The 26,716-nt window shown below is 34.0% G+C and overlaps 3 protein-coding genes across 5 annotated transcripts; 2 read left to right on the top strand and 1 right to left on the bottom strand.

Moving 5' to 3' along the window:
* The first annotated feature begins 2,014 nt into the window (after positions 1-2,014).
* Positions 2,015-5,162, top strand: LOC137810466 (intracellular protein transport protein USO1). Its single transcript, XM_068611729.1, has 3 exons — positions 2,015-3,313; positions 3,552-4,238; positions 4,489-5,162. The coding sequence occupies exons 1-3, from the start codon at positions 2,162-2,164 to the stop codon at positions 5,071-5,073; spliced, it is 2,424 nt and encodes an 807-aa protein (XP_068467830.1). The 5' UTR covers positions 2,015-2,161; the 3' UTR covers positions 5,074-5,162.
* A 2,461-nt stretch (positions 5,163-7,623) lies between these two features.
* Positions 7,624-12,380, bottom strand: LOC137810465 (histone deacetylase 19-like). The gene is made up of 8 exons (XM_068611727.1): positions 12,197-12,380; positions 11,110-11,645; positions 10,029-10,469; positions 9,291-9,521; positions 8,628-8,698; positions 8,499-8,553; positions 8,008-8,079; positions 7,624-7,927 (listed from the first exon to the last, which is right to left on the bottom strand). Exons 2-8 carry the CDS (start codon positions 11,635-11,637, stop codon positions 7,835-7,837), a joined length of 1,491 nt encoding a protein of 496 aa, XP_068467828.1. The 5' UTR covers positions 11,638-11,645; positions 12,197-12,380; the 3' UTR covers positions 7,624-7,834.
* A 4,663-nt stretch (positions 12,381-17,043) lies between these two features.
* On the top strand, positions 17,044-26,416 carry LOC137810464 (tetratricopeptide repeat protein SKI3). 3 transcript variants are annotated; one of them, XM_068611724.1, is made up of 22 exons: positions 17,044-17,200; positions 17,273-17,356; positions 17,443-17,646; positions 17,778-17,900; positions 18,165-18,248; positions 18,393-18,443; positions 18,527-18,619; positions 19,264-19,404; positions 19,513-19,593; positions 19,768-20,015; positions 20,095-20,266; positions 20,444-20,559; positions 20,673-20,733; positions 20,988-21,053; positions 21,155-21,367; positions 21,449-21,500; positions 21,838-22,211; positions 22,307-22,398; positions 23,563-23,805; positions 24,066-24,709; positions 25,206-25,409; positions 26,015-26,416. In XM_068611724.1, the coding sequence occupies exons 1-22, from the start codon at positions 17,180-17,182 to the stop codon at positions 26,194-26,196; spliced, it is 3,549 nt and encodes a 1,182-aa protein (XP_068467825.1). In that variant the 5' UTR covers positions 17,044-17,179; the 3' UTR covers positions 26,197-26,416. The 3 variants fall into 3 exon arrangements, with proteins under 3 accessions (XP_068467825.1, XP_068467826.1, XP_068467827.1); XM_068611725.1 differs by having other exon boundaries at positions 17,054-17,200; positions 20,676-20,733; XM_068611726.1 differs by lacking the exons at positions 17,044-17,200; positions 17,273-17,356; positions 17,443-17,646; positions 17,778-17,900; positions 18,165-18,248 and having other exon boundaries at positions 18,266-18,443.
* The last annotated feature ends 300 nt before the right edge of the window (positions 26,417-26,716 follow it).

The following is a 26,716-nucleotide window of genomic DNA, read 5'->3' as shown; positions in this document are numbered from 1 at the left end:
CCCTATGTACTAGAAGGGGTTTTACACCTTCTTTTAAGGAAGACTTTGTGTGTCTTACAACTCCATATAAAAAGTCTATCAAGTCATGTACAAATCACCTTTGAAGAAGAAATTAAATTGAGAGCCTGAAAGACATTTTTGTGAGTGTGGTATGTTTAGTTGAGTTTACCTAAAACTAAAACCATGTGATGCTTAATTCAACTTATAGATTCAAAAGCTTATAAATATACACCACTACTAAAGGGAGTATTATTGGATTGAACGCTCACTACTAAGCCAAAATTTATGTCCATCTTTCCTACTTTATGGGACAATTGATGTTATCTGCAACATTATCCTCCTTAGTCATTGTCCCACCTAAATTGAACTCATGACATTGACTCGTATATCAATTGTTGGATCAAGCGTTTAGCAATAAACCAAACAAAACTTATACTTTATAATTAAGGTGCAACTCTTTCTACATTAAAATGTAGCACTCCAAACGTCGCAATTTAATTATAACTTAACTCATGATATATGCTACAAAACAATTGTTGTCACATTAAAAAAAAATATTCATCTAATTTTCTATATTATTTTATTGTTTTTATTCTAAATATTGTTACTATTTTAAGTGTAAAATATATTTGTTTTTCATGTGAACATCAAGTTGGTACGTATTTCAATTTGGAGTTCATCCTTAAAAGTCCACAAACTTTGCAATGAGATTTTGTTCTTCCACGAATTCATCCCACACATCCTCTACTTAAAAAGACTCATGTTTGTTAGCTACTGATTTAAGTCTAAACATATAATATTATTTAAATACAATAAGCTATTTGGTTCATAATTTGATCTTCAACCCGAAATTGGAACAAAACTATTTACTTAAAGAAAAAGTAGATTAAAAAATCTTAAAAATAATTTTTGTACCGATCAGGTCATCGGGTAGGAAGACGTGGACAAGAGAGAGATAGGTAGTCAAGAAGTCAACACAGTCGACGTATGTAAGGGCGACATGCTCTACCAGCTGAGTAAGCGGTTATCGCCGAGATGTGTCACCACCAAGATCATCGCCCATCGCCTAAGTAAGACACCGCCTAAGGGACACCGCCTAAGCAAGACATCGCCTAAAGAATCAACTCGCATGACGTAAGCATTTCACAGAGAGAGGGCCCACACGAGGGAATAACCCTAAGTTGGGCAGCGACGCTGTGGGTCCCTGTGTACAGAATAAATGATCAAGTCAAAGGGGCACGTGGTAATGCCCACGTGCTCATTGAAGGTACCCAGGGAGGCTGCATGCATGACGCGTGTTATATGTTTAGGGGATTCGAACAGTATGATGACGCGATAAATACAGCGCTCAAGTTAAAGCCCAAGGGGCCATGAGGTTATACATTGCACTCCAAGATAAGGGAAGTCCATGGGCCAGATACGCTAAGATCCTAAATATAGCGGCGCAAGGACCTTCTCCAAGGAACCCTAGATACTAGCAGGCAACGCAGAGGTAAAACCCTAGTTTTACACTTATATATAGGGCGCAAACAAGCCCTAGAGAGGTACGTGTTTTTCAGTCCACAGTTACACGAGTTTAACCTATTTCCCAGATAGACATACAGAGCGAAGACCCTAATTGTCCTTGACGGCGCATCTGCTGAGAGTACAAGACAATTAGGGCAACACAATTAAATCATACAGTTTCAGTCATTGAGATAATTATACAGTTTCTAGTATTTTGGTGTTTCTCGCTAGCTGACTTGATCGTCGGAGTGCAAACGGCCGCGAGGGCGCCCCTTTGTTCTTCTTTTTTCAGGTACTGACAGACGAAGCAAAACAAAGGTGCCCTAGCTCGTTAAGACAAGCCACGCATAAAGACGACCCAGGTTAACCGGCCGGAACAATTTTAATATTTTTTTTTATCTTTTATCAATTTTTAATTTTTTTATATATTCGATTTTAAACTCCTATCAAAGTTAACTCTGTTATATTTGTACGGCCTTAATATAAATGATTATTTCATAAAAAAAACAGACTTACAAGTTTATTAATCATCCTAATTTTGATTCCTAAAGGTTGATGACGTTTTTGATGCATAGAGAGAATGGGGGTAGGGCTAAGGATATAAAGGGAAGTTAATTTTTCTGAAATCGGAGGTGAAGAAATAAGAAGTGGGACGATGGCTTCCGATGGGAAGAAAGGCGATGATATGGATTCGCTGTTTGAAGGGATGGTACTGTTTAACCCTTCTGCCCAAATTGAAAATGAAATTGAAATTGGAGTTGAAGAAGCAGAGGTCCAACATCACAATTACAATGGTAGTGATGCGCTCACAACATCGCAGCCCCTTGACGAGAATCTCTTCTCTGACCTCACGCTTGTGCTGGATCCCCTCCAAAACGATCAACTAGCTCAACCCGACCACGATCTCCAATCTCACCAGCAGCTATCTGTATCTGCTACACAGGCTCAGGCTCAGTCTCAGTCTCAGGCCCAGGCCCAGGCCCAGGCCCCTCGAAGGAGAAAAAGATCTGGCTTGAGGATTGGATATGGTAGAGATGCCCTTCATTCCAACCACATGCCTCATACTCTTTCTCCGCTCCCTCAACCAATTTCTGATAGTGACAGCCTCGGCGCTGCTGATACTGCTCAGGTCCCAGACACACTTCCCTCCATTATCACTGCCACTGCCACTTCCACTGATCATGCTGATGCTGTTACTCTTTCCCAACCATCTCCTGAATCTTCCTCCAAATCAGAGAATGGGAATCGGGAATATCAACATGCTTCAGCTTTTTCTGAGGAAGAACCATCTGCTGAATCTTCCTCCAAATCAGAGAATGAGAATCGGAATGTGTCGTCGTTTTCTGAGGCAGGAACATCGTTTACTGAATCTTCCTCCAAATCAGAGGATGATAATTTGAACCAACAAGATGCTCCGGCTTTTCCTGAGGCAGAGTTTCGGAAAATCAAGGCCACCATACGTGAGAAGCTTAACCATGCCAGTCAACTGGTAAAAAATGCTTCTTCTGCTCGAAAGGATTCCATCAGAAATAGAAGAAAAACCGTTGAGAATGCCAATCTTGCTTCCCTCAAATATATGGAACTCGAAAAGCAATTGGAAGAAGCCTGCGAAGCTGAAGATTTCGAAAGGGCCGAAAAGGTTAGCGAAAACCTTTCTGTTGCCGAAAAGGAGAAACAGACTTTCATCAATTCCTTGAGAGAAGCTGATGCCTTTGTCGACGCTTTGGATTTAAAATTGCAGCATGCCCTTGACTCTCAGTTGGTTGCCGAGGAACAATGCGCAATCCTCCTCGACCATTATGCAAAGGTTAGTTAAACATACATCCGCGGGAAACTTAATTGCACCCTTTTACTCTTATCTGAAACATTTGTCTAGTTTACAGCTTTTGCATTTCATTGTAACTTCACATAAACCCATCAATGAAATTAAATGTTACAGATTCTAATGTTTCATCCTCTGGTAACACATTGATTACTCGTTGACATTCCCTTACAAATCAGTTATGGTTAAAATTTCTGATGTGACTATATTCCTTTTTTTCTAGAATGCTCTAAATAATGCAGATTCTACCCTGAAGAAAGCAACATCAGTTTTTTCAAAAGAAATGGACCAATGGCTTTCATCATCTGAAGCCTTGGAGGTTAAAAAGATGGAATTGGAGATTGAATCACAATTTATGAATGAAGCACGTTTAGAATTGAATAATACCATTGAGCATTCAATCCAGGATGACAAAAGAGAAAAAGAGATCCTTTGTAAAAGAAAGGATGTGTTAATGGGTGAATTGGATCAACTTCTTGCTTTAGTTAAACAGAAAGAAAAGGAGATAGCAGACAACGACTCTAATTTAGAAGCTGTAGAAAATAAGATAAATAAAGTTGTCTCTGGATTTAAGGAGATGCAGTCAAGCATTAATGTCAAGTATGACAAATTGCAGTCTGTCCTTGAGCAAGTGAAATTAGAAACTGAAACTTTGGCTCTAAAGAAGGGGGAAATTGATAACCTCCTTACTCAGGAAGAAGAAATGGGAGGAATACTTAGGAAATTTGCTAGGATTTCTACAGAGGAAGCTGAAGGATACCGTGAAATAGTTAAACTGAGAAAAAGTTTGATGTCATCTATATTGAAGTCCAGGGAGGACAAACTGACACTTGCAGAGAACGAGGAAAAGCTTTCTGGAGATGTGAAATTGTTTCAACAGGAGGTTTCTGCCGCAAGAGCTTCATTGCAGGTTAATACTGATTTTTGTGTTTAAAATTGTGTGTTGTATATATGGCTGAAATGTGATGGATGATCAGAGACCTTAAATTTGAAGTTATGCACAGGTTAAGTTGCTTCAATATGTTTTAGGTTGAGAATACTATAAATAGTCCCACTCCATACGAAATGAAATCCAAAAACAAGCTAGTCACTTATTTTCCCGCAAAAGAAAATTATTTTGGTAGTTATTTGTTCACAAATGTTCATTACACTGTTTTTAGGAACTATCTTCAAGAAAGTCAAGCATCCAGCAAGAGATAGCATCCTTCAAGCAGAGGATTATTTTCATTGATAAAAGAGTCCCAGAACTAGAAGCAGAAAAGAGAGTTGCTTCTGCTGCAAGAAATTTCAAGGAGGCGGCACGAATAGCTAGTGAGGCAAAGTCACTATGTGTCGAAAAAGAGAGCGTCCAGATAGACATGGACACGTCTACATTAAATCTTGAGAAGCTTGAAGAAGAAATCAAAGACACCCTTAATAGATTACAGGAGACTGTGGGAGTGATTTCATTAAAGGAGAAAGAGTTGGCAATGGTCAGATACCAGAAGCTACTTTTGGCATCTGCTACTGCTAGAGCTGAAAAGGCTGGCGCACTAGAAATAGGTGATATGGAAGAAGCGAATCTCCTATCTACTGAAGCTGAGGCAGCAGACCGTGAAGCTGATAAACTACAATCGACATACAAATTTGAGGCGAAAGATTTGGTCGATCTAGGAAGACATTTAATTTCAATGGATCATGTATCGTATCTTGATCAGAAGCAACTGGGAGAACTAGTTGTGTCACTTCATCTGTTGTCTGGATAATTGTTGAAAGAGGATTTTGTGATTGAAAATCAAAGATACGAAACCTTAGTTACTGGAAGTACGTAATGAGAATGTGATTATGCACTTTACCCTTTTTTTCTCTTTGAATTTTTGAGGGGTTCGGGTTGGTTGTTGAGTATAAGATCTGTGCATTTTATCTTTTCATTTTTTGTGGGGGTAGGGGCGTGGCAGGACAACAAAAGTGGTATAATCTGTGAGGATATGGATATGCTGTGAGCATTGTGTTATTTTCACAACAATTGTATGATTCAAACAAAAGCTCTTGGACATCTACAATAGCTAGTAAAGAAAAGACCTATTAAGAGAACAGTAGCGTATCAACGATAACAAGGCAATTGAATTTTGCATCCCATGGTTTCTTTCGAAAAGGGTGTTGGAAAAGTTGAAAATGCAAGGCATTAGATTTTATGATTCCGTAATTTGTAAATGTTCTGAAATTTACAATTTAAAAATGTATTCTGAGTTACGTAATTTGAAAATATTTTTAGGCCAATATATTTGGATTGTGTAATTTAAAAATATTTATAGTTCTGAAAATATATTTGGATTGTGTAATTTGAAAATATAGTTCAGCTTACATTATCTAAAATAATTTTCAAGTTCAAAATTATATTCTGCATTTTTTGTATTATTATGTAATGTATTTATATAATATTCCATCTAGAATCATATTCTGAAATACAGTCAAATACTTACATTTACAAATTATATAATCCTGAAAATACTTTTACAAACACATTTTTAATTGTATAGTCTAAATTAAGTTTTCAAATTGTATAATTATAAAAATATTTTTACATTTATATTATATAATCCTGAAAATATTTTTACATTTAGAAACACATTTTCGATTGTATAGTCTAAAATAAGTTTTCAAATTTTATAATCATAAAAATATTTTTACATTTAGAATAAAGTTTTATACAGTACAATCCAAAATATGTTTTCATATTGTGTGCAATATAAATATATTTTTTAATCCAAATTTATTCTTAATTGTAAAATACATTTTTGAGTTTTAAATTCCACAATTTAAAATAGATTTTCAACTTGTAAATTGTGATGTGTTATATGTTATATTTTAAAGTTTTGGGATTTGAAAGCAAATTTGTTGGGACATTTTGGGATTTGATTAGCGGGATTGTTGGGACAATTTGAGATTTAATCGGCATATTTGGTGGGATGATTGAATTAGCTAGAAGATATGTATTTCAACTAAAACATTTAATTTAGCCAAAAACAGTGGTTCCCGACCGAGTTGTTCTTCTTGATCAGACCATATTCTTGTCCTGACCGAGTTGTTCTTCTTAATCAGACCATATTCTTTTCCTTATATACAGTAATGTTCTCTCTTATTTATTGTTCTCCCTTATTTATAGGTAAATGAGATATTTTTTCATTAACTCTAGAGATTGGCATTAAGACTCAACCGAGTTGTTCTTCTTCTTGATCAAGCCATCTTCTTTCCCTTAGTGTTCTCCCCTCTTCTCGTTGTATTTGATATTTTTTTAAGTTATATTCCCAAATTAATTACAATCAAGAAGTAAATAAAATTTGCTTTCATTAATTCTAGAGATCGACATTAAGATCGTTCCGTCACATTATTGAGCTTGACCCATGACCTCACAGTTTTCTTCCTCTCGTCCTCGGTAACATCTTCTCTGTAGTGTTTTTTCTTCTTTTGGTATAATCAAAATCCAAATTAGGGTGTAGTGTTTTTTCTTCTTTTGGTATAATCAAAATCCAAATTAGGGTTTCCTTTTCCAAGTTTAGGTGTTTTACATAATAGGACCTAGACATCAGACACTCGCAATAAACCATAGCATTAAGACGGTTTCATCATATTATGGAGCTCAACCCATGACCTCACAGTTTTCTTCCTCTCGACCTCTATAACATCTTCCCTGTAGTGATTTTTCTTCTTTTGGTGCAATCAAAATTCAAATTAGGGTTTCCTTTTCCAAGCTTAGGTGTTCTTAAGAATAGGGCCTAGACGTTCACAATAATCGATAGCAAAATACAAGTTAAAGATGTAGGATAAAAGGGAAAAACAAAAAACTGAGCACAAAAAATTGAAACTGCAGTAATGGAAGACGGGATCACTGAAATACGCAATGGATCTCCGAAAAAAGGAGAGCTTAGAGAAGAATGAAGGGTCGAGGGGTTTTTTCTTTCTTTAAAAAGCCTGATAAAGAATTAAGATTCGCAAAGAACCCCCACCAATTAGCACTTCTGAAACAAATTCGACATTTATCTCAATTGATTTTGAAACACCACTCCGGGATAGCGGCTGCAATGGCCGCACCACTGAACTGAGAAGCGATGGTCTCCTTGTACTATCTGCGGTTATTGACAAATGACAACCTAGATTTAAGGCGAAAGAATGTGTTTGCTTCATCCCTTTTGCAAGAAACACAGGAATGTTTATATTTCATCTCATGGATCCAACAATGAGCCGCTCCTCATACGAGATATTTTGATAAAATCTCCTACCATAGTAAAACATACAGAAAAAATAAACTATTACCATTAGTGGCAACACTGCTTTATCTTGCTGTAATATTAAACATCAAAAGTCAAGGCAAAGTTTGCACTATATCTCTTAAGTTTCCAGATAAAGCAAAATTTGAAACACCACAGAGACATCACGTGAATGAGCCATGTAAGAGGAAACTATAATTTACTTTACAGGTCGACATACACTAGTCTGGGAGAAGGTTGACCAATGCCTATTAGTGCTTCATCTTGACCTGTGATCAGAAAGCTCTTTTACATTATCCTGCTCCTCTTTGATGCACGGTTCATCCACTGCCATTGAGTCCACCCCCGACACCTGAAAAGATGCAATTTTAACACCACCTGTGTGATCTTATAAATGAGAAATTTCAGTTTATGAAGGCCAAAATATTCAACCTTGGAGCATGCAATCTCCTTGAAAGGCGTTAGAAAATCTCTTCCACAATCCAGATGTTTATGATAACTTTCCTGAAATTTAAAATATGCTCCTAATTTGTCACTTACAAGTAATTAATTCATCTTAAAACTAAAACAAGACAAATCACTGTACAAGCACATCATTTAGCAATATGAATAAGGAGACAAGTGTCATAACCTGAGGCCAATCACTAGGAAAATAAATAAATGAAAGCAATCCAATTGAGAATGTTAGAAAATATATATATATATATATATATATATATATTACAATTTGTTCAAAATGACTCGTCACATGAAAAATAAAATTATACTCAGAATTGAATTGAAATCTAATTTTCATTAAATTCACAATAATGTACTTGTTTCTCTTTCTGAAGCTTTGTTCATTTGATTCCAATAATATTTAAAAGATTATTTGAAACATTTTTTCACTGTTACGAGGACAAAGAAAACAGGTAGGGACATACTGCATCTTTATGTTCAGCTTCAACACGTTCACTTTTCACCCTTCTGCGAGGTTTGCTGTAAAAAAACAGATCAGTTAAAGAGCCTTAAAAGACACTATCAAGATGGGCTGCAAAAGCACAAGAACATACCTGTCATCATCAACCTCCATGTCAGAATCAGGATCCCATCTTTCATCTCTATCGTCTTGATCCTCATCTCTCTAAATATGAATAGTAAGTAATTCTCAATATTTACTCAAGCACACAGTGTCAATACAATAATGGTAAATGACAAACAAATCTGTGAAAGCAAAAAATATGATGGATCATTTGAGAATGCCCGTACATGTTAATGAACACGTGGATTTCTTTTAAAAATTAGATATATAATATACAATGCTCTAGACAAATTTCAGACTTCAACTTGAGACGTAATAATTGATTTTCTGAAACATGTTTACAGTGTGGCCAAAATTCTAACATGTTTTGTGATGATGGATTTTTGCCAATAAGCTGTGTCTAAAATAAATAAATAAATCTGCAGATCTTTCCTTTTCAAATGCAATATTTGCAGTTTGGATATTGGACAGAGTTAAGAGTAGTAACTCCACTAGGATGCAACAAATCTAAGCAATGAGAGAGAAATATATATTTCCTGAACATAGTAGCGGAATGTCCACCACGATATGCTCCTACTCAATCATGTTTACATGCCAAAGGATATTCAAAATACTTTTATACACGATTAAGAGATGATATAACAAAGAGTTGGAAAAAAAGTGTATTTTATTTCTCAATAGATACAAAGCCAACCTCTTGTAGTTCTGCGTCAGGTGGTCGCTCCTGGAATGGGACACTTGGTGCATGTTGAAGCCTAGATAAATTATCAAGAAGTTTTGCTCTTATTTCATCCAATAAATTTCGAGAGTTCTTGTTTTCCATGTTACTTGGAGCAACATGAAGAGCATAGACAGGACCAAAATATTCATAATACTCATGTTGAGGCATCTTATCATCCAGTTCAATCCCAAGAGCAACGCTAGTCTGATCAACAACCAATAGAAATTTGTTAATCAGAGAACACTTTCTATTTAAAAAATAGAATACGTTCAATTGGCACAGATATCAGGTATACGGATCAAATCAACACTTGATAGTGCAGATACTGATTCCCATATACTAGGTTTCAACAGGACTGCTAGAAGCCAAAAAAAACATAAGCAGGCATAACTCAAGATTTAATCTGCTAGATGTTTTCAGTAACCTTTTTTTAATAATGCTATATAACTAAATGTTAATCATTGCTTTGAGTTGTGTGCACCAAAAAGCATTTTTCACACTATAGAAAAAGTTTATGAGTCAATCCATTGTGATATCTTCATTGAAATCTTTGTACCTGTATTCATGCCCATTGCAGAGGAGACCCATAATCAAATTATTACTGAGAACTTAATTATCAGGCATCAATTATTCACCCTTTTTAAACGAGACAAAGACAATAATAAGATAATTCAACTAGGAAAAGTTCAAGAAAAATCAACAACAAAATACCTCATAACACCAACAGCGTGCCACATTTCTTATTGTATAGCCACCTCCGCCGAGCAATAGAAGGGGAACATTAAAAGATCTCATATATCTGACACACTCTGCATGACCTTTTATGGAAAGATTGAAACAACCTAATCTGTCCCCAGATAAAGAGTCAGCACCACATTGTAATACAACAGCACCAGGCCTAAAAATTTCCATAACCTTTCCCATTATTGGCTTAAACAAGGACTGATAGCTCTCATCATCAATTCCATCATCCAAAGGAACATTAAGTGAATAATATTTCCCCTTGCCATATCCAGTATCACGAATATCACCTGTTCCAGGAAAGTAATCCCCAAACTTGTGAAATGAAACTGTCATGACCCTATCAGTGGTGTAAAAGGCCTCCTCCACACCATCACCATGGTGGATATCGATGTCCACATATAGAACACGCTGCACATGATAAAGAGAATGCAGATTACAATGATAGAGCACTTAAGACAAAATATTTAATACAAAACATTTAATTTAACATTAATAGAGATGTAGAAGGCAATGTCTCTGATAACCCACATCCTAAACAAGTTTTAATCTAACCAGACATATTAAGGCAATAAACAATGTCTGCCTCATTAAAGTAAAAGAAAAATGCACATTAAATCCCCTTCAAAAACAGAAGGGAAGCTCTAGCTCAAGCATTGTTCTCAAGGACGGGAAAAAGAAAAAAATTGCACCCAATGTTAACATAAAAGTAGGATAAGCTCTGGACCCAGCTCTCGTTAAAAAAATAGTAAAATACTACTCAGTTTGTTGAAATAAGCAATATGGAAAGAAAACATTCAAAACAATTGCCTAATTATTTTGAATAGTATCTATATACTTCCCTTACTAACTACCACAAACCACTAGGCTATTGTAACCCATCCGCATAATCATTGTTCTCTAGAACGTACTTACTTCTTTATTCCAAAATACACTTCCAAATTTGGAACCAATAGCAGTTGTTGGTAATATAAGGAATAAATTCAACCTGAATTAAAATGAGAACAGTCATAAATCAATGATATAATGTGGGAAATTAAATTTGGGAAACCTCATGTATTTTGAGAAGTTCCAAAATAGCCAGCACAATGTCATTAACATAGCAAAACCCAGAAGCCTCACACTTCTTTGCATGATGTAGACCACCAGCCCAATTTATTGCAATATCGCATACTCCATGGTTCAATTTTAGAGCACCGCCAACAGAACCTCCTGCATATGTCTGGCAGAAAGAGTAAAGACCATCAAATACAGGGCAGTCTTCACCAACATTAAACCTCTTCAACTGTCTCAATTGATCTTGCTGTGTTTCAGGGGTAATGCCTCTCAAAAAGGCCACATAATCATCGGCATGGAACTTGCAGAGGTCCCTATCTTTGGCAGCAGTAGGCTTCAGAACCTGCATGTGTTGAAGCAATCCGTAGTGGGCTAAAAGAGCATGCGTCATTCGAATTCTATGTGGTTTCATTGGGTGCCCCTGCCCATAATAATAGTTTCCAACCTCTGGATCATAGAAATATGAAACCTTTCTCTTCACACCATCTGACCCTGATGGAAGGGAGTTCCCTCCGCTTTCCATTACACAATCTATAAATTACCACAAACAATGATAATCAAGAAACATAATAATAAAATAATTATAATAAAAATAGGGGGTGGGGGGAACAAAAATTCAGTAACTATCAAGCACAAGCACTTAGTATACACAAATCATACACATAATAACCAAAGTGGCCAGTAATTATTCTCTTGATTGCTGAACACCAGCAGAACAAATACAAACTAACTAGGCTTTTAATTACAAATTAAGGTTTCATCTAGAGCTCTCAGACCTCAAGCCTTTGTAATGTAGTTAAGCAAAACGTGAAAGTGAGAAAAAAGGGCAGAGGTTGAGGTTTTCAGTTTTTAGGCTCCGAATATCTAGGCGAAACAAAGAAAATAAGGGTAAATGACATTCAACAGAATTTCAACAGCAAAAAGAGAACGAAGACGGAAGGGAAACACCTAGCTAGTTTTGAATAAACACAATTACTTTATGAGCAGGAAAAAACAATTATCGCTTCAGAAGAAAAACGAAGAGAAATGTAGATCGGTGGAAAATCCAGGTCATGGAGTGAGTTGACAGAGAGAAATCTCACTTTAGTTTTAGCAGCGCTGACGAATGGATGAGTTCAGAAATTCAGATAGTTGAAGCAGTTCCAGGCTTAAGGTTCCGCCTCCCAAATGGATATTCAATTTGCTACTGTGAGAGTGCACTGCACCATAAAGGGGGGGATTTGAACTTGGTAATTTTGGAGAACGGACTCTTATGCTTTTATTTTTATTTTATTTTGATTCAATATTAAACCTTTAAACCAATAACATAATTTCTATCAATTATTAAACAATTAATAAAATTTTAAATTTTGAAAAGATAATATATACCTACTCTCCGTTATAACCGTTTTTTTTACACAATTTTTTTTCTAATTCTACCCTTATTTAATATATCTTATTTTATTAATACAATAAAGTATTTTGTCATTTCATATGAATTACTTAAAAAAATAAAATTATTTTATAATATTTTAAATTAATATTATTGTTTAGTTTTTATATGACTCTTCACTATTTTCTTAGTTCCTTATTTTAAGGCAACAACAGAAAGAAAGAGTATATTCTCACACATTTCACATTAAATCTCACATATAAAATAAAATAATCTTCATTTTCAATTACTCTCTTGACACTCTATTTTTATTTTTCAATTTTGAGTCATCTAAAATTATTTTTTGCATATATGTTATATTTTTATCATCTTGAAAATTAAGTAAAAGAGAAAAAATGTGAATACACATGCGCAACCTGCATATGAGTTTCCACTAGTAAAAATGTTAGTACTGTTTGGATAGAGAAACTATGTACAATTTGTTTATATAAAACTTTGGATTGCAAAATTTTGAATTTATGTAATTTGTGGATTGTTAAATTTGGATTACACGCTCCATGATTTTATTTCAAATTTTACAATATAAATTGTATTTTCATATTACATAATTTAAAAATATATTATAACTTATACAATTTAAAAATATTTATCTTAATTGTGTCATTTGAAATATATTTTTTGAATTTTTGATTGCACATTATGAAAAATGTAAATCCCAAATTATACACTTTAACATGTTTTTGATTTATGGACAATTTAGAATTTTCAAACACTATAAAAGTACATGAAAAAGTATAGGGATTTTAAAAGAAAGAACCATTGGTTTATATTGGTAGTTATTTTTTGTGAGTTTGACGATTTCATATATCAAGTTAAAGTCTTTTACTCTAGTCATTATATATATTTTTATCATACTTTTATTTCTTCTACTTACAATTCCTTAATGCATGTTTTCATCGTCATTCGTTATCATTGTAAGTGATCTTATTACAGTCAATACTCGTACTCGTCTTGTGTTGACATTATTATGTGTCCCAAAGGTGGTCTCATTCTTTTGTTAGTTTGTTTTAGAATTTTGGTTTTGTCAAAGACATTATAGATTGCTAATATTTTTTAAATAATTTAATTTGATACAACATTATTAATCAATCATTCTAAAAGTATAAAATTGAGTATTGTGCAATCTAGGAACTTATTTAAAATCACATAATTTGGAAAAATTTATAATGTTCTTCAACAATTTGGATTCCATAATCCAAAAATGAATTTTATGTTATTTTAACGTATTGTGTTTTACTTATGACATATATAACCAAGACAAAGGACGATGTCTCTCTACCCAATAAGCATTAAAGATTCAAAGTTTTCATTTCTAGAAGAAATTGCAATGGACCTTTTCATGTGGGTTATGTAAATAGTAACGTGTGTGTGTTATCGATGTACCAACAAAAGGAGTGCATAATGTGGAAAAAATTTTGGGCAACATTGCTAGGAGTTTGTGGGACGGTATGGTAAGAAAATAACTTTATCATTATTATTTTGATTGAGTGGTAAGAAATGAGTTTATTTGTAATATCATATTGAATATTGTTTTTATAGGATTATGGTGAGTTAAGATTAGTATCCCATCAATGGAAGATGAATAAATTTGAAGTCTCACATAAGCATATTAAGGTTGTATTGGAGAATTATGACTTGTTACCCAACACTAGTTACGAGACAATGGACAATGATATTGTTTGTATTTGTGGAAATGTGGTATTGTGAGATGAGTGTTACACTCAATTATGTGTCTTTACTCCTTTACATTGTTATGGTAGGACAATTACGCATGTATGTCCCTTTTAATGTGATAATGACAACACATGTGAGGATGAATACACGGGGTGATATTGATCTATTAATGTGTTGGAGGAAATTCACTCAAACTTGATACCTCATCTTTAACATTTCATAGTCTACATACACAAGAGACACATCAGAAACATCATTTTGTGGTAAGTTATTGTATATAATAAATTTAATATCAATTAACTCATTTATAACACTTGTTATAATAATTACTACAAGATATGTGTAAACAAAGTATAGTCATACTTGATGTTTAACTATGGTCACATTCTAAAGAAACTCTTCCACGAGAACAAACTCAAATTGTATAATTGTTAGCTTGTGTAGTGATGAAGGAGGGAGCAATTTGCATTAGAAAGTCACGTGTTATACTTGTATCACTAGCCAGCTAACTAGAGATTTAGTAATTTTTTTAGTTTGTTTTATACTTGCACCACATTTTAAAATAATTATTATGTGATATTTTTTTTAGTTAACTTGCAAACGTTTACTTTTTATCATAATTATCATAGATAAATACAATATTTAAAAAATGTAAGTGTTTATAACATTAGTTTATATTATGTTTTTTTATAAAATTCAATCGTCTACAAGACTAACATAATCACATATAATCCTTAGTATTTATGTAAAAATTCATATACTATAAATTGATCTCATCTCTAATCAATGTGAGATCTTAATTACACTCTGTCACCCTAAGGAATGAACATTTTGAGTATGAGATTATATATTTGTGGATGGTCTACCAGGAACTCAATAACGATGGCATAATAGTTCCAAATAACTTGACATCGATAGGCTCTAAATGACTATAGTTTTATACCCAACACAACCTTACAATATTGACTTGTAAGGTGAGGATTACCCGTCACTTATACACTATAAATTGACATTGTCTTTGTTTGTTGTGAGATCTTCACCAACAACCTCAGTCTAGCCTCCTCATTATAGTCAATAAACAAGAAAAACATTTGTAATTGGTATGAGACAACCATCTTTCAATTCGACATGCATAACGTTCAAAAACATCCAAATAAGTAATGCATGTAATATATTCGATAAAAAAAAATCACAAGATAAAGTAAACTAACGTTTAAAGGATGTGTGTCATACCCATGTTCAACACAAATAATGTGATGTAGACTAACATAAAAATATTTGAAGAAACTATTGGCTCCTAAAGAGGGATTGAATTAACCCTAAAGACTCAATTCATAGTGAATATGAACAATGAAGTACAATGTCTAACACAAAAGAGATGAGCACAACACAACAAATTTTTGTACTTGTTCCTCCTAACTCTTGGGCTACGTCCATTTTTCTTTTAAGCAAAATACTTAAGAAGTTCTACTAATCAATTAATAATTATGAGTACACAAACATCTCCAAGTTGTACCGAGTACACAAATCAATTTTAATCTTCCTCTGAGACTAAGACCTCTCAAGACACAATAAAAACACTTTAAAAAAAATAACACTACAAAAACTCATTGGATATACTTCCAAGAGTACAAATTTTACAAAGTCTGTACACACAACCTAAAAGCACTTGACTCTCAGTCGTGGATATGAAACTTTTTTTTATATATAATGTAGATTTTGCTCGTGGTTGTTGTCATATTTGTTTGGGCTTCCTTTAAAAAGTTTTTTCCAATATGATTGTTTGATGCTCGACACATCAAGTCTTAATATAATACAACTTCACATATCTTTATCGTTTTTCGAGTATACACTTTAAAAGTAAACAATTCATCTTATATATTTTCCGCACATTGAACTTAAATCTTCTTATTAAAAATAATTCAAATATATTTGAGATATACACTAATAAAGGTAGATAAATTAGAAATAACTAGAATAATAAATTTGAAAAACTTTTGTATCAAATGTTAAGTTTCAAAAACTTTCCAAACTTATATTATTTGAACGTTGAAGAAAATATTTGCTTTTATAAATTAAACATGATTAATACAAAGTTCATTAACCCTTAATAATCATTAAGGTTATAGAAAAATGTTGTAAAATGAAATAAACATTCTGAAATATCTGACTAGATAGATCGTTTAGTGCGTTAAACAATGTTGGATCCTCTAATGCATTGAAGTCTATAAGACATTAAATCGTGTTGAACACTAGACTCCCAAATGTATTTTGACATTATCAGATTGTCTAATTTCAGAAATTCTATAATGTATCTACATTACTATAAAAACATTAAATAAAAATTAATTTTAAAGACAAAAAATAATTAGTTATAATTTATTTATTTTTAATTAAAAATATCTTTCTCAGTAATAATTACACATTAAAAATGTAAAATTACAACAATTTTTTTAAAAAAACTTAAAAGATATTTGTACTTCTTGTAGAACTAATGAATTTTAATATTACTCGTTAAACAGTTTTTTTATTTTTTTATTATTTTCAAACTCAATAATAATTATTTGTAATCTTTATAAAATTAATGAATTTTAATAACATTTTTTATTTTCATCTCACAAACCTTTTAAGTCAGTGTTTTTGGTATTTAATATTTATTTTAAGATAGATAAGTAATATTTTGTTTGACTAAAAAAATTAATTAAGTGTATTAGATAAAAAATATTGATTTTTAGTTTTTGATATATTTTACAAAAACTAAAATCAAAGGATTAAAAATATTGATTTTTTATTTTATTTTCTGTAGAAATGGATCGAAATTCGAAGAAAGAAAGAAAAAATGAAAGTAAAAATAATTTTATAGTTAGTGCGAAGTGGGAACGGTGTGGTCTTGCAGTAGCAGTATTGCTTACATCTGGGGCTAAGTCGAGGAGCAGTGTGGCAACAACGGTCCCATTCCATGGAGTCCCAAACACAGAGAGTGGGTTCTTAGCTTTTCCATTTCATCAATCTTCGTCATCTCAGTTACTCTCACTCTCTTTTGTTCCTTCAGACTCAGGAAGAAGAAGAAGGGGCGCAACATCTCTTCCAACGCTTGCAGCTGTCACCAGATGACGCCTCCATACATTTTGACATTGTATGCATTCTTCTTTTTGTTTATTCCCTCTGCTGCTCTTTCTAGTTATTCATTTTTCTCTATAAACTACACCTTCGATGATTCAGGGTGTGTTCTTATGGGAGAAAGGAGGAGAAGCGAAGGAAAAAGCTGCTCAACATTTTCTTCAATCGGCCAAATTAAACCCTAAGAATGGAATATCTTTCAAGTATCTAGGCCATTATTACGCCAGCATTTCCCTTGATACTCAGAGAGCTATTAGGTGTTACCAACGAGCTGTTGTTCTCAATCCCGATGATTCCGAGTCTGGGGTAAGCGTCGTATTTTCTCGTCTGTTCCATTTGAAAGCTACAATAATTACCTTAACATTATGGAAAAATTAAGTGTTGATTTTGCTTTCTTTCACTTAACACTGACTCTGATTTTCATTTTGTCACCTCAGGAAGCTCTGTGCAATTTACTTGACCAAGAAGGAAAGGATAGTTTGGAGGTGGTGGTATGCCGAGAAGCTTCTGAAATGTCACCGAGAGCTTTCTGGGCTTTCCGAAGATTAGGTTTCCTGCAGGTTTTTCTTTCGATTTCTTCTACTTTTCTAGAGTTTATGTAGTCAGAATCGCAATTTCGCCTTTTCTGTATATCACAGTCTTGTGTATTGTGTAGACTCGTGTAACAACTGCATTCTACATATTTTTCCTATCAAAGCAGATCAAACAATTTAATTTTCAAATTGAAATTCTTTTGACATCCGTCTATATCCTCAACAAATCTCTCTCTAATTAACTCAGGGCCGAAACTGGTCATTTATTGATTTTTATTCATTAATTAACAGGTTCATAAAAAGAAATGGTGTGAAGCTGTTCAGAGTCTTCAACATGCCCTTAGAGGTTATCCTACATGTGCTAATTTGTGGGAAGTAATTTTCAACACTCTTTCCTTTCATTGAATTTGCCTTTCCGTATTTTTTTATAAATATTTGAAAATTTTGTTAGGCTTTGGGCTTTGCTTATCATCGACTAGGCATATATATTTTTTTGATAAGTATTTAAAAGTTTTTTAGGCTCTGGGCCTTGCTTATCAGCGGCTGGGCAGGTTTACTGCAGCTATTAAGGTACCACTTTGCTTGAATTCCTTTTAAATCATCTGGACGATTGATCCCCCAATTGCTGTTTTTGCTTATGGGCTCTCCATCAGTCTTATGGCCGTGCAATTGAGTTGGATGATACCATGGTCTTTGCTTTGGTTGAAAGTGGGAATATCTCTATGACTCTTGGTTCATTTAGCAAGGTACGCTTAGCTAAAGTCATTATCCTGTTGCCTTTCCCGTTCATAGTTGGTTGTTTTCAGTGGTTGAAAGTGGAAATATCTTTATCACACATGGTTCATAGCTTGTTCCTCTTTTTCATTCTGTTGTTATATATAAGCCCCAAAGGAGAGCTAGACTGCAAAATGTAGGCTATTTGTTCTCGTGCTAGAGAATTCTCATATAAATAGTGTAATACAATCTGCTTTCAGCCTTGAAAAATAGCTAAACGTATTTTTGTCAGTTTTCAGTTACAGTCAGTTATAACTATCATTTGTTAGACACCTATACCTTACTTCTTACTTGGTTGATCTTCTGCAGTATAAATGGATGGATTCTAGGGCCTTTAGTTAGCATTATCTGGTGGGACTTTTGAATTTCCTATATTTCTTTTTTCTTGCTATAATCTGGTTATGGCCGAACTTATGTTTAGTTCTTGTATAGTTTTATCAAATTATAGCACCTAGGAAATGCAGAAGACATTATAAAATACTCTGTCTCTAAACCCATACTTGAAAAATGGGAAAGTGTAGTGTATCTAACAAATGTAAGATGAAGTTGTTCTAGTAGTGTTCAGCTGTTTCTATTTATTGATGATATGTTAAACTCTGAGCCTTTCTACGTGAAGGGAGTTGAACAATTTCGACAAGCTTTGGAGATTTCACCACAGTGTGTGCCTGCACAATATGGACTTGCTTTGGGGCTGCTTGGTTTGGCAAAAGACTGCATCAACCAAGGAGCATATCGATGGGGGGCTTCACTGTTAGAGGTTTTTCTCTTCAATTTTTTTGTTTTTGATAATTTTTATGTTGTTTCTTATTATGTTAGACACTTCCATTTTGGCAACATTTAGGAAACATCATTGAACTGACTGCAGGAAGCATCTGAGGTTGCAAGGGAAAGTGCTTGTTTTTTCAGGAATTTCTCATGTATTTGGAAACTACTTGCTGATATTCAGGTATTATTTACTTCTTCAGTCTTGAAAAGCTTCCATTCTTTTATTTTATTTTTCTATCTTTAGGTATTATTTGTTGCAGCAGTGCATTAAATACTTGGCAATATGTATGATGACGTGGATTTTTCTTCACTTATCATGTATTATTCAATTCTATTTTATTTTGGCCTGTTGTAGCTTGCATATGCTAGATGCTATCCTTGGATTGATGATGTCCTAGAATTGGAATCTAATAAGGAAGCTTTCAGTGCTTCTATCAATTCTTGGAGGAGGACCTGCTTTTTTGCTGCAAGACATGCAAAATTTTCATATCAGCGAGCCTTGCACTTGTCTCCATGGCAAGCAAACATCTATGCTGACATTGCTGTAACTTCTGATCTTATAACTTCACTAGACAAAAATTACAAGCAAGATATAAATGCACGGTATGTTCTACGGAATCAAATTATTTTGAATGACCTTGACTATTGTGCTCCCCTCCCCTCAACTTAGTTGTCAAAGCAGGCAGATGGCAGAGAAGATGTCTATGGGAGCACTTCTACTGGAAAGTGACAATTATGAATTCTGGCTGGCGTTGGGATGCTTGTCTGATCATAATGCACTAAATCAGCATGCCTTGATCAGAGCATTACAATTGAATGTATCCCTAGCTGTTGCTTGGGGATATCTTGGGAAGGTATTGTCATATGTCATCAGCAAACAGTAACAACCTGACTTGATAATTTACATTGTCCTTAGTGGTTGGTCCTATAATATAATTGCTTTTCTGAGTTGATATGGCAGAAAAGACAAGGAGACTTGGGACTGTTCTTTGTGCAATTTTTTTTAGCTTGTGTTTGTTTAATGTTTTCAGCTATATCGTAAAGTTGATGAAAAGCATTTGGCAAGACAAATGTTTGATCGTGCTAGAAGTATTGATCCTGGCCTTGCATTGCCATGGGCAAGCATGTCGGTTGAGTCTTGTATGAGGTATAATTCCTCTTTTATATATTTTTGCATTATCATGTAGCAATAGCATGTTGAAAGTAGTCTACATTTCAATTAGTTTACAGGTTTTCTAACTATATGTTGTCTTTATACAGTAGGGAGCTTGAATCAAATGAGGCATTTGAAAGCTGTTCACGGGCTGTGCAGATAATGCCTGTAATTTACTGATTCCTATCAGTTAACATGAAATGTATTGATATACATACATACATACATCCACACACACACATAGTTCTATTGTTGGGATTTTGTGTATATTTCTTGTTGATGTTGTAGTTGAATACTAGAATGTTAGTGGGACAAATCTAGCATGGAAAAGAAGAAATTCTCAGATATGTCATTTTAGTAAAATATTTTTCTCTGGTGTGTGTTGCTTCGTTGCATTAAATTTTTTATCAATTACTATGCAGTTAGCTGACTTCCAACTTGGGCTCACTAAGCTTGCTTTGTTGAGTGGACATCTCTCATCTTCACAGGTTAGATTATATTGATGATTGGTGATTTTCTGTGGTGGTGCTTCTTTTGAAGATGCTGCCTACCTTGAAATTCATATCAATGCTGCATTTACTCATCACAGGTTTTTGGAGCTATTCAGCAGGCTGTTCAGCATTCTCCTCATTATCCTGAATCCCATAATTTATGTGGGCTGGTTTGTGAGGCTCGAAATGATTATAAGTGTGCTGCTACTTTTTATAGGTTAGCACGGCATGCATTTAACATTGACTCACAGAGTATTCAAAACACACATATCAGGGACATATCAATCAATTTGGCCCGATCACTTTCTAAGGTAAACTATACTAGAAATCTCTCAATCTTGTATTTCTGAAACCCCTTAGTGATATTTACTAACTCGTTCTATTTGATACAGGCAGGGAATGCGGCTGATGCTTTGCAGGAATGTGAAAATTTAAATAAAGAAGGTTTAGATCCAGATTTTGCAATTTACCTGTTAGGGTTCTTCAATTTAATTGTTTTATATATCACACAACTGTTGGGGTTGAATGTTAAATCACTCTTGCTAAAATTATTCTCATTCATGATAAGTTTTCTAATTGTTTTTTTTTTTCATAATTCATAAGATGGATTTATGAAGTGAATCAAAGTTGTGTTAGTTTGAACTGTGCCAAATGTAAAGCATGTGATTTGGTCTGATTTTAGTCTGATTTTTTGTGAAGGATGTTTTGAGAGAGAGTGGTGTGAAAATTTATTTTGAATTTTTCATTTTTGTTGACACCATTATATGATATACTTTTTTAGGGGCACTTGATGAAGAAGGTTTACAAGTATATGCTTTCTCTTTGTGGCAACTTGGTAAAAATGATTTGGCTCTCTCGGTAACTAGAAGTCTTGCTGCAACTCTTTCTTCTATGCAAAAGACTTCTGTGGCAACAGCCATATGTTTCATTTGTAGATTAGTATACTACATATGTGGACTGGATGCTGTTATCACTAACATTGTGAAAATGCCAAAGGATCTATTGCAAAGTTCAAAAGTTAGTTTTGTCATGTCAGCTATCCATGCTCTTGATGGACAAAATCGTCTTGAATTTGTTGTCACTGGTAGCCGATATTTCCTCAAATATTATGAAGAAATTGCTGGAATGCACCTTTTAGTAGCACTTAGTAAACTGGTATTTTGTTGCCTATTAATTTTGATTCTTCCTGTTTCCTTTACTCCACCATCAAGAAGATAACATTGAAAAATGTTATTGTATGGTTTGGACAGGTGAAAAATGAGTCTGATAGCCTTGACATTCAGAGTGGAGTTGCTCATCTCAAAAAAGCTATGCACATGTTCCCTAACTATAGTTTGATAAGGTAGATTTTTTGTAGCAAAGACCAGTATTCAAACAGAATTTTGATTTCATAGATTTAAAGTTTCAATTTCTAATTTAATCCTTACAGTTTTACTCAATTTTAGTATGGTCCGTGATAATAGGTTAGGGTTAGGAAAGAAAGACGCTTAAGATTAATGAACTGAAAATATATTGATAGGATGTAAATAATACAATCCCATAACATAATACCCAAATTTGGCCAAGTACTAGCCCCTATCCCACTAGTAATAATGCTAGTATCTCTTAACTATCATACACTTTATATTAAGAAGTAAACTTTAAACCTAATTCAACTTTAAACCTAATTGGCTCATTAGGTGAGGTTTGCACCCACTTATATACTACTAAATGTCCTTATCAATAGTCGATGTGAGATCTCCAACACATCCCTCTCACGCCGAGACCTTCCAACTCATACGTGAGACTATATATTTATGGGTGGTCCAATAGTGGGTGACTTGATAAACCCAACAAACTCTTGTTAGAATAGACTTTAAATGGTTTTGATACTATCTCAAACATATTTTGGTTTTGTTTTCTAACAGAAACAAACCAGAAAATATATAGTTAGGACACCACCGCACCCTAAAGATTACTTCCTTGCAAAAGTTTATGGATAGCTTTGTGTGAACAGTAATTTTCCAACTACTACTGGATACTAAGCGCTATTTAAAATATGTCCTAGCATGCTTCATGAAGTAGGATTTTGGCTTCTGAAATTTTAATACCAAATATAAACTGTTGGAGGCAAATTTGCTACGGAAAATGACAGATGCAGAAAGAACTGACTGATATGGAGAGGACCAGGTAAAAAAGGGCAGTATATTTTTCTAGTTGCAGTTGTGAATAGCATCTATAGACTTGTACGGCAATAGTTAGCAGAACTATGAACTATGCACCTCTATCACCTCTTTCCTTGTGTTCCTCTCCTTCCCCACATATGACTTGTAAGTTAGCTATAGAAAGAAATATACTCAGTTGCTCTTCCATACTTTTAAATTCTAATAAACATACCCTGCCTTCCCAGTGTTTGGAAATGAGTTCTCATTTTTTTCTTTGCCCTAATTTTTCAATAATGTTAACCCAGTCTTGCTAGCTTTTCTTTTGCTGACATCCTTTCTTTTGCACATTTCTCTGGGAGCAGGAACCTTCTTGGCTACCTCTTGGTATCCAGTAAAGAATTAAACAATTGTCACGTGGCAACGAGGTGTTGTAAACTGGAACATCTTGATCTTTCTGATAAAAATGGTTTCAAATCAGCTGCTGATATCCATGGTGCAGGAGCAGTTGCTTGCTATACCACTGGCAACAGCAGTCCAAAGTTCACTTTTCCAACTTGTACAAAACAGTGTTCTAATCATCCTGGAGCTATTAGATACCTGCAGAAGTACTATTTTTATTTTCTTTTATGCCCCTTAATTGCCCCAGAAATTTTGATTTTTAATATTTCTTTTTAGATTCTCATATTTTGATGCTATACCTCTTTTTTATTTCGCTTTATGTGTGGAAAATAAGTATTTCTTGGGGTCGAATAGTTTTCTGTTCTTGGGGGTAAAGAGAGTGTAAACAATCTGGTGGCTCTATTCAAGGCATATGCACATTCTCACTGGCCATGACTAATCTTGTTACATTATCTCAAAATTGTAGGTGCTATCATCAGAAACCATGGAATCATGATGCCTGCTACTTGCTTGTTCTTAACTATCTTCAGAGGGCACGAGAACAAAGATTTCCTCAGCATCTTTGTGGCATACTAAATCGTCTAACTCAAGTAGCTCTTTCAAATGAATTGTACAGTGGGACAGGATTGTTGTTCCATTATAGATACTTTCAACTTCTACTTTGTGCTTCTGAGATCAGTTTACAATGTGGGAATCATATGACCTGTATCACCCATGCCAAAACAGCTTCTGAACTTGTGCTTCCTGATGATTATCTATTCTTTGCACATCTACTATTATGCCGTGTGTATGCCATGAAAGGTGATCATCCCAGTTTTCAAAAGGAATATATGTGGTGTTTGGAGCTCAAGACAGATTATCACATCGGTTGGATCTGTCTCAAACTTATGGAATGTCGGTATGAGCTTCAAATTGATTCAAATGCCATAGACTTGAACTTTGAAGAATGTGTGAAAAGAAGTGGAAAGTTGTGCGATATGTGGATGGCAGCGTATAACCTAGTGAGAGGCATGGTTTCCTTCCAGAAGAGGGATTTATTCTCAGCAGAAGAGTTCATGAAACAGGCTTGTTCATCAGTGCGTTTTGAGAGCTGCCTCTTTCTATGTCATAGTAAGTATTCATTTTGGGCAAGGAGCTTCCTTTAACCAACTTTTGCATGCTTTTTATGCAGTATCACGTTAGCACTTGTAACACTTTAGCAGCTACTTCTGTCGAACTAAAGACTGATATGATAACAGTAGCATTATATACAGACACACAAAAGGCTGAGAGAATCAATCCCATACATTTAGATAATAGAATCAATCTACTTATAGCAATTATGGAAAGAGGGAAGAATTTTCCGAATTACATATATGGATAATTTTCCTAATTATACCAAAAATATGAATAATATTTAACACAATATCTCAATAACTTCAATTTGAATAAGTAATATCTCCTATTATTATTAAAATTACTACTAATACTAGTATACTACTATTATGTATGCCTTGTGTAGATATTGCAAGTTGAAGTTATTTGTCTCTTGATCCTTTTTTCCCCTGTCTCTTCCTGCAATGCATCAATTTAATGTCCATCCAATCTTATTGTTCTTTTTATGTAGGTGTCATCTGTATGGAACTTGTCCGGCACTGCAATGGCTCTCAATTCCTATCACAGGCTGTTAAGAGTCTTACACGAGTTCATCAACTTTCACTTACTCCCTTACCTTTTGTTTCAGTACTAGTAGCACAAGCTGAAGGAACCCTTGGTTCTAAAGAGAGGTGGAATAGAAACCTTCACCTTGAATGGTTTAATTGGCCATCAGGTATGATTTCTACTCTGTTATTAGGTTTCTATTCAATGCTGATTAAAAAAAAAAATTAGGTTTCTATTCAAGTATTCCATATTCCATATAAAAGTGTTGTCATTATTCTTTCATTTTCGTTTGTGTTGGGGGGTGAATAACTATAGAGCTAAATGCTGCTTTCAATACAAGTTAATTTTAGAGATATAAAAAACTTATTTAACCAAAAATTTATTAAAATACCTATAAATAACATAATAATTCAACTTTTTAATTCCATGCAATGCAATCAATTATAAAGAAACAAGTCTAGTACAACATTACTGAATTAATTCAAACAACACTATATAAATTACAAGCTCATAAAAATACTTAGGTTCTTAACATGATAACATTTAAATAGTTAAATAAGGACAAATGTCTTCAAATGCCCATGCACAATCATTTGAAATTAGTAGATTCACATGCTGTATTTGAAATTGATTAGTAGATTCACATGCTATATTTGAAATTGGTGTTTCTTCATATTCATTGATTGCTGTATTTAAATTTGGTGTTTGTTGGTATTCATTGATTGCTATACCTTTTTGTGGATGTCCTGTCTAATTTCTGCTACTTTTTCGTAGAAATGAGGCCTGCGGAGCTCTACTTTCAAATGCATTTGCTTGCAAGGGAGTTGAAAGTCGGGCCACACTCTACATCTAGCATGGAGTCCACTCAGAGTCCTCTGAGATGGGTTATTCGAGCAATTCACATGAACCCTTCTTGCATGCGATATTGGAGGGTTTTACAGAAGCTTGTGGAATAGACCTGAAATATGAAGCAACAGATTTAAGGAGTGGGTTATCGAATCGTATTTTGGCCGTGTTTAATTTCTATTGAATTTGGGAAGGGGAGCACTTAAACAAGTCGTTTTTTTTTCTAATATTGTAAGTGGAAATATGGAATACTTAGTTCATAGACAGACCAAAGTTGTAAGTGAAAATATGGAATACTTGGTTCATAAATGGAACCGTTTGATACTACAACCCCAGAGTGCTCTAGAAAGAATAACCATGAGTAAAAAGCGTGATTTTTCAAACAATAATAAAAAAAAAAAACTTTCATATCTAACATGAAAGCTTTGATAAAAAAAATATGATTTATATATATTTTAGGCGGGAGGAAAACACGAGTGGGGAGAATACTAAAACATGAAAATTTAGAAACTCGAATCTTACCCTAAACCCTAAAAAATGAGGGCATAATTTTATTAAGAAATTTATACCAACCAAAAATTGATTGACAATTATTCACAAAACTAATCCAAGAATCTTCTCTAGACCAAA

Source organism: Phaseolus vulgaris, chromosome 2 (assembly GCF_000499845.2).
Source record: "Phaseolus vulgaris cultivar G19833 chromosome 2, P. vulgaris v2.0, whole genome shotgun sequence".
Taxonomy (NCBI): Eukaryota; Viridiplantae; Streptophyta; class Magnoliopsida; order Fabales; family Fabaceae; genus Phaseolus; species Phaseolus vulgaris.
Note: the sequence above shows the minus strand (reverse complement) of the source record. Positions and strands in the feature narration are given on the sequence as shown.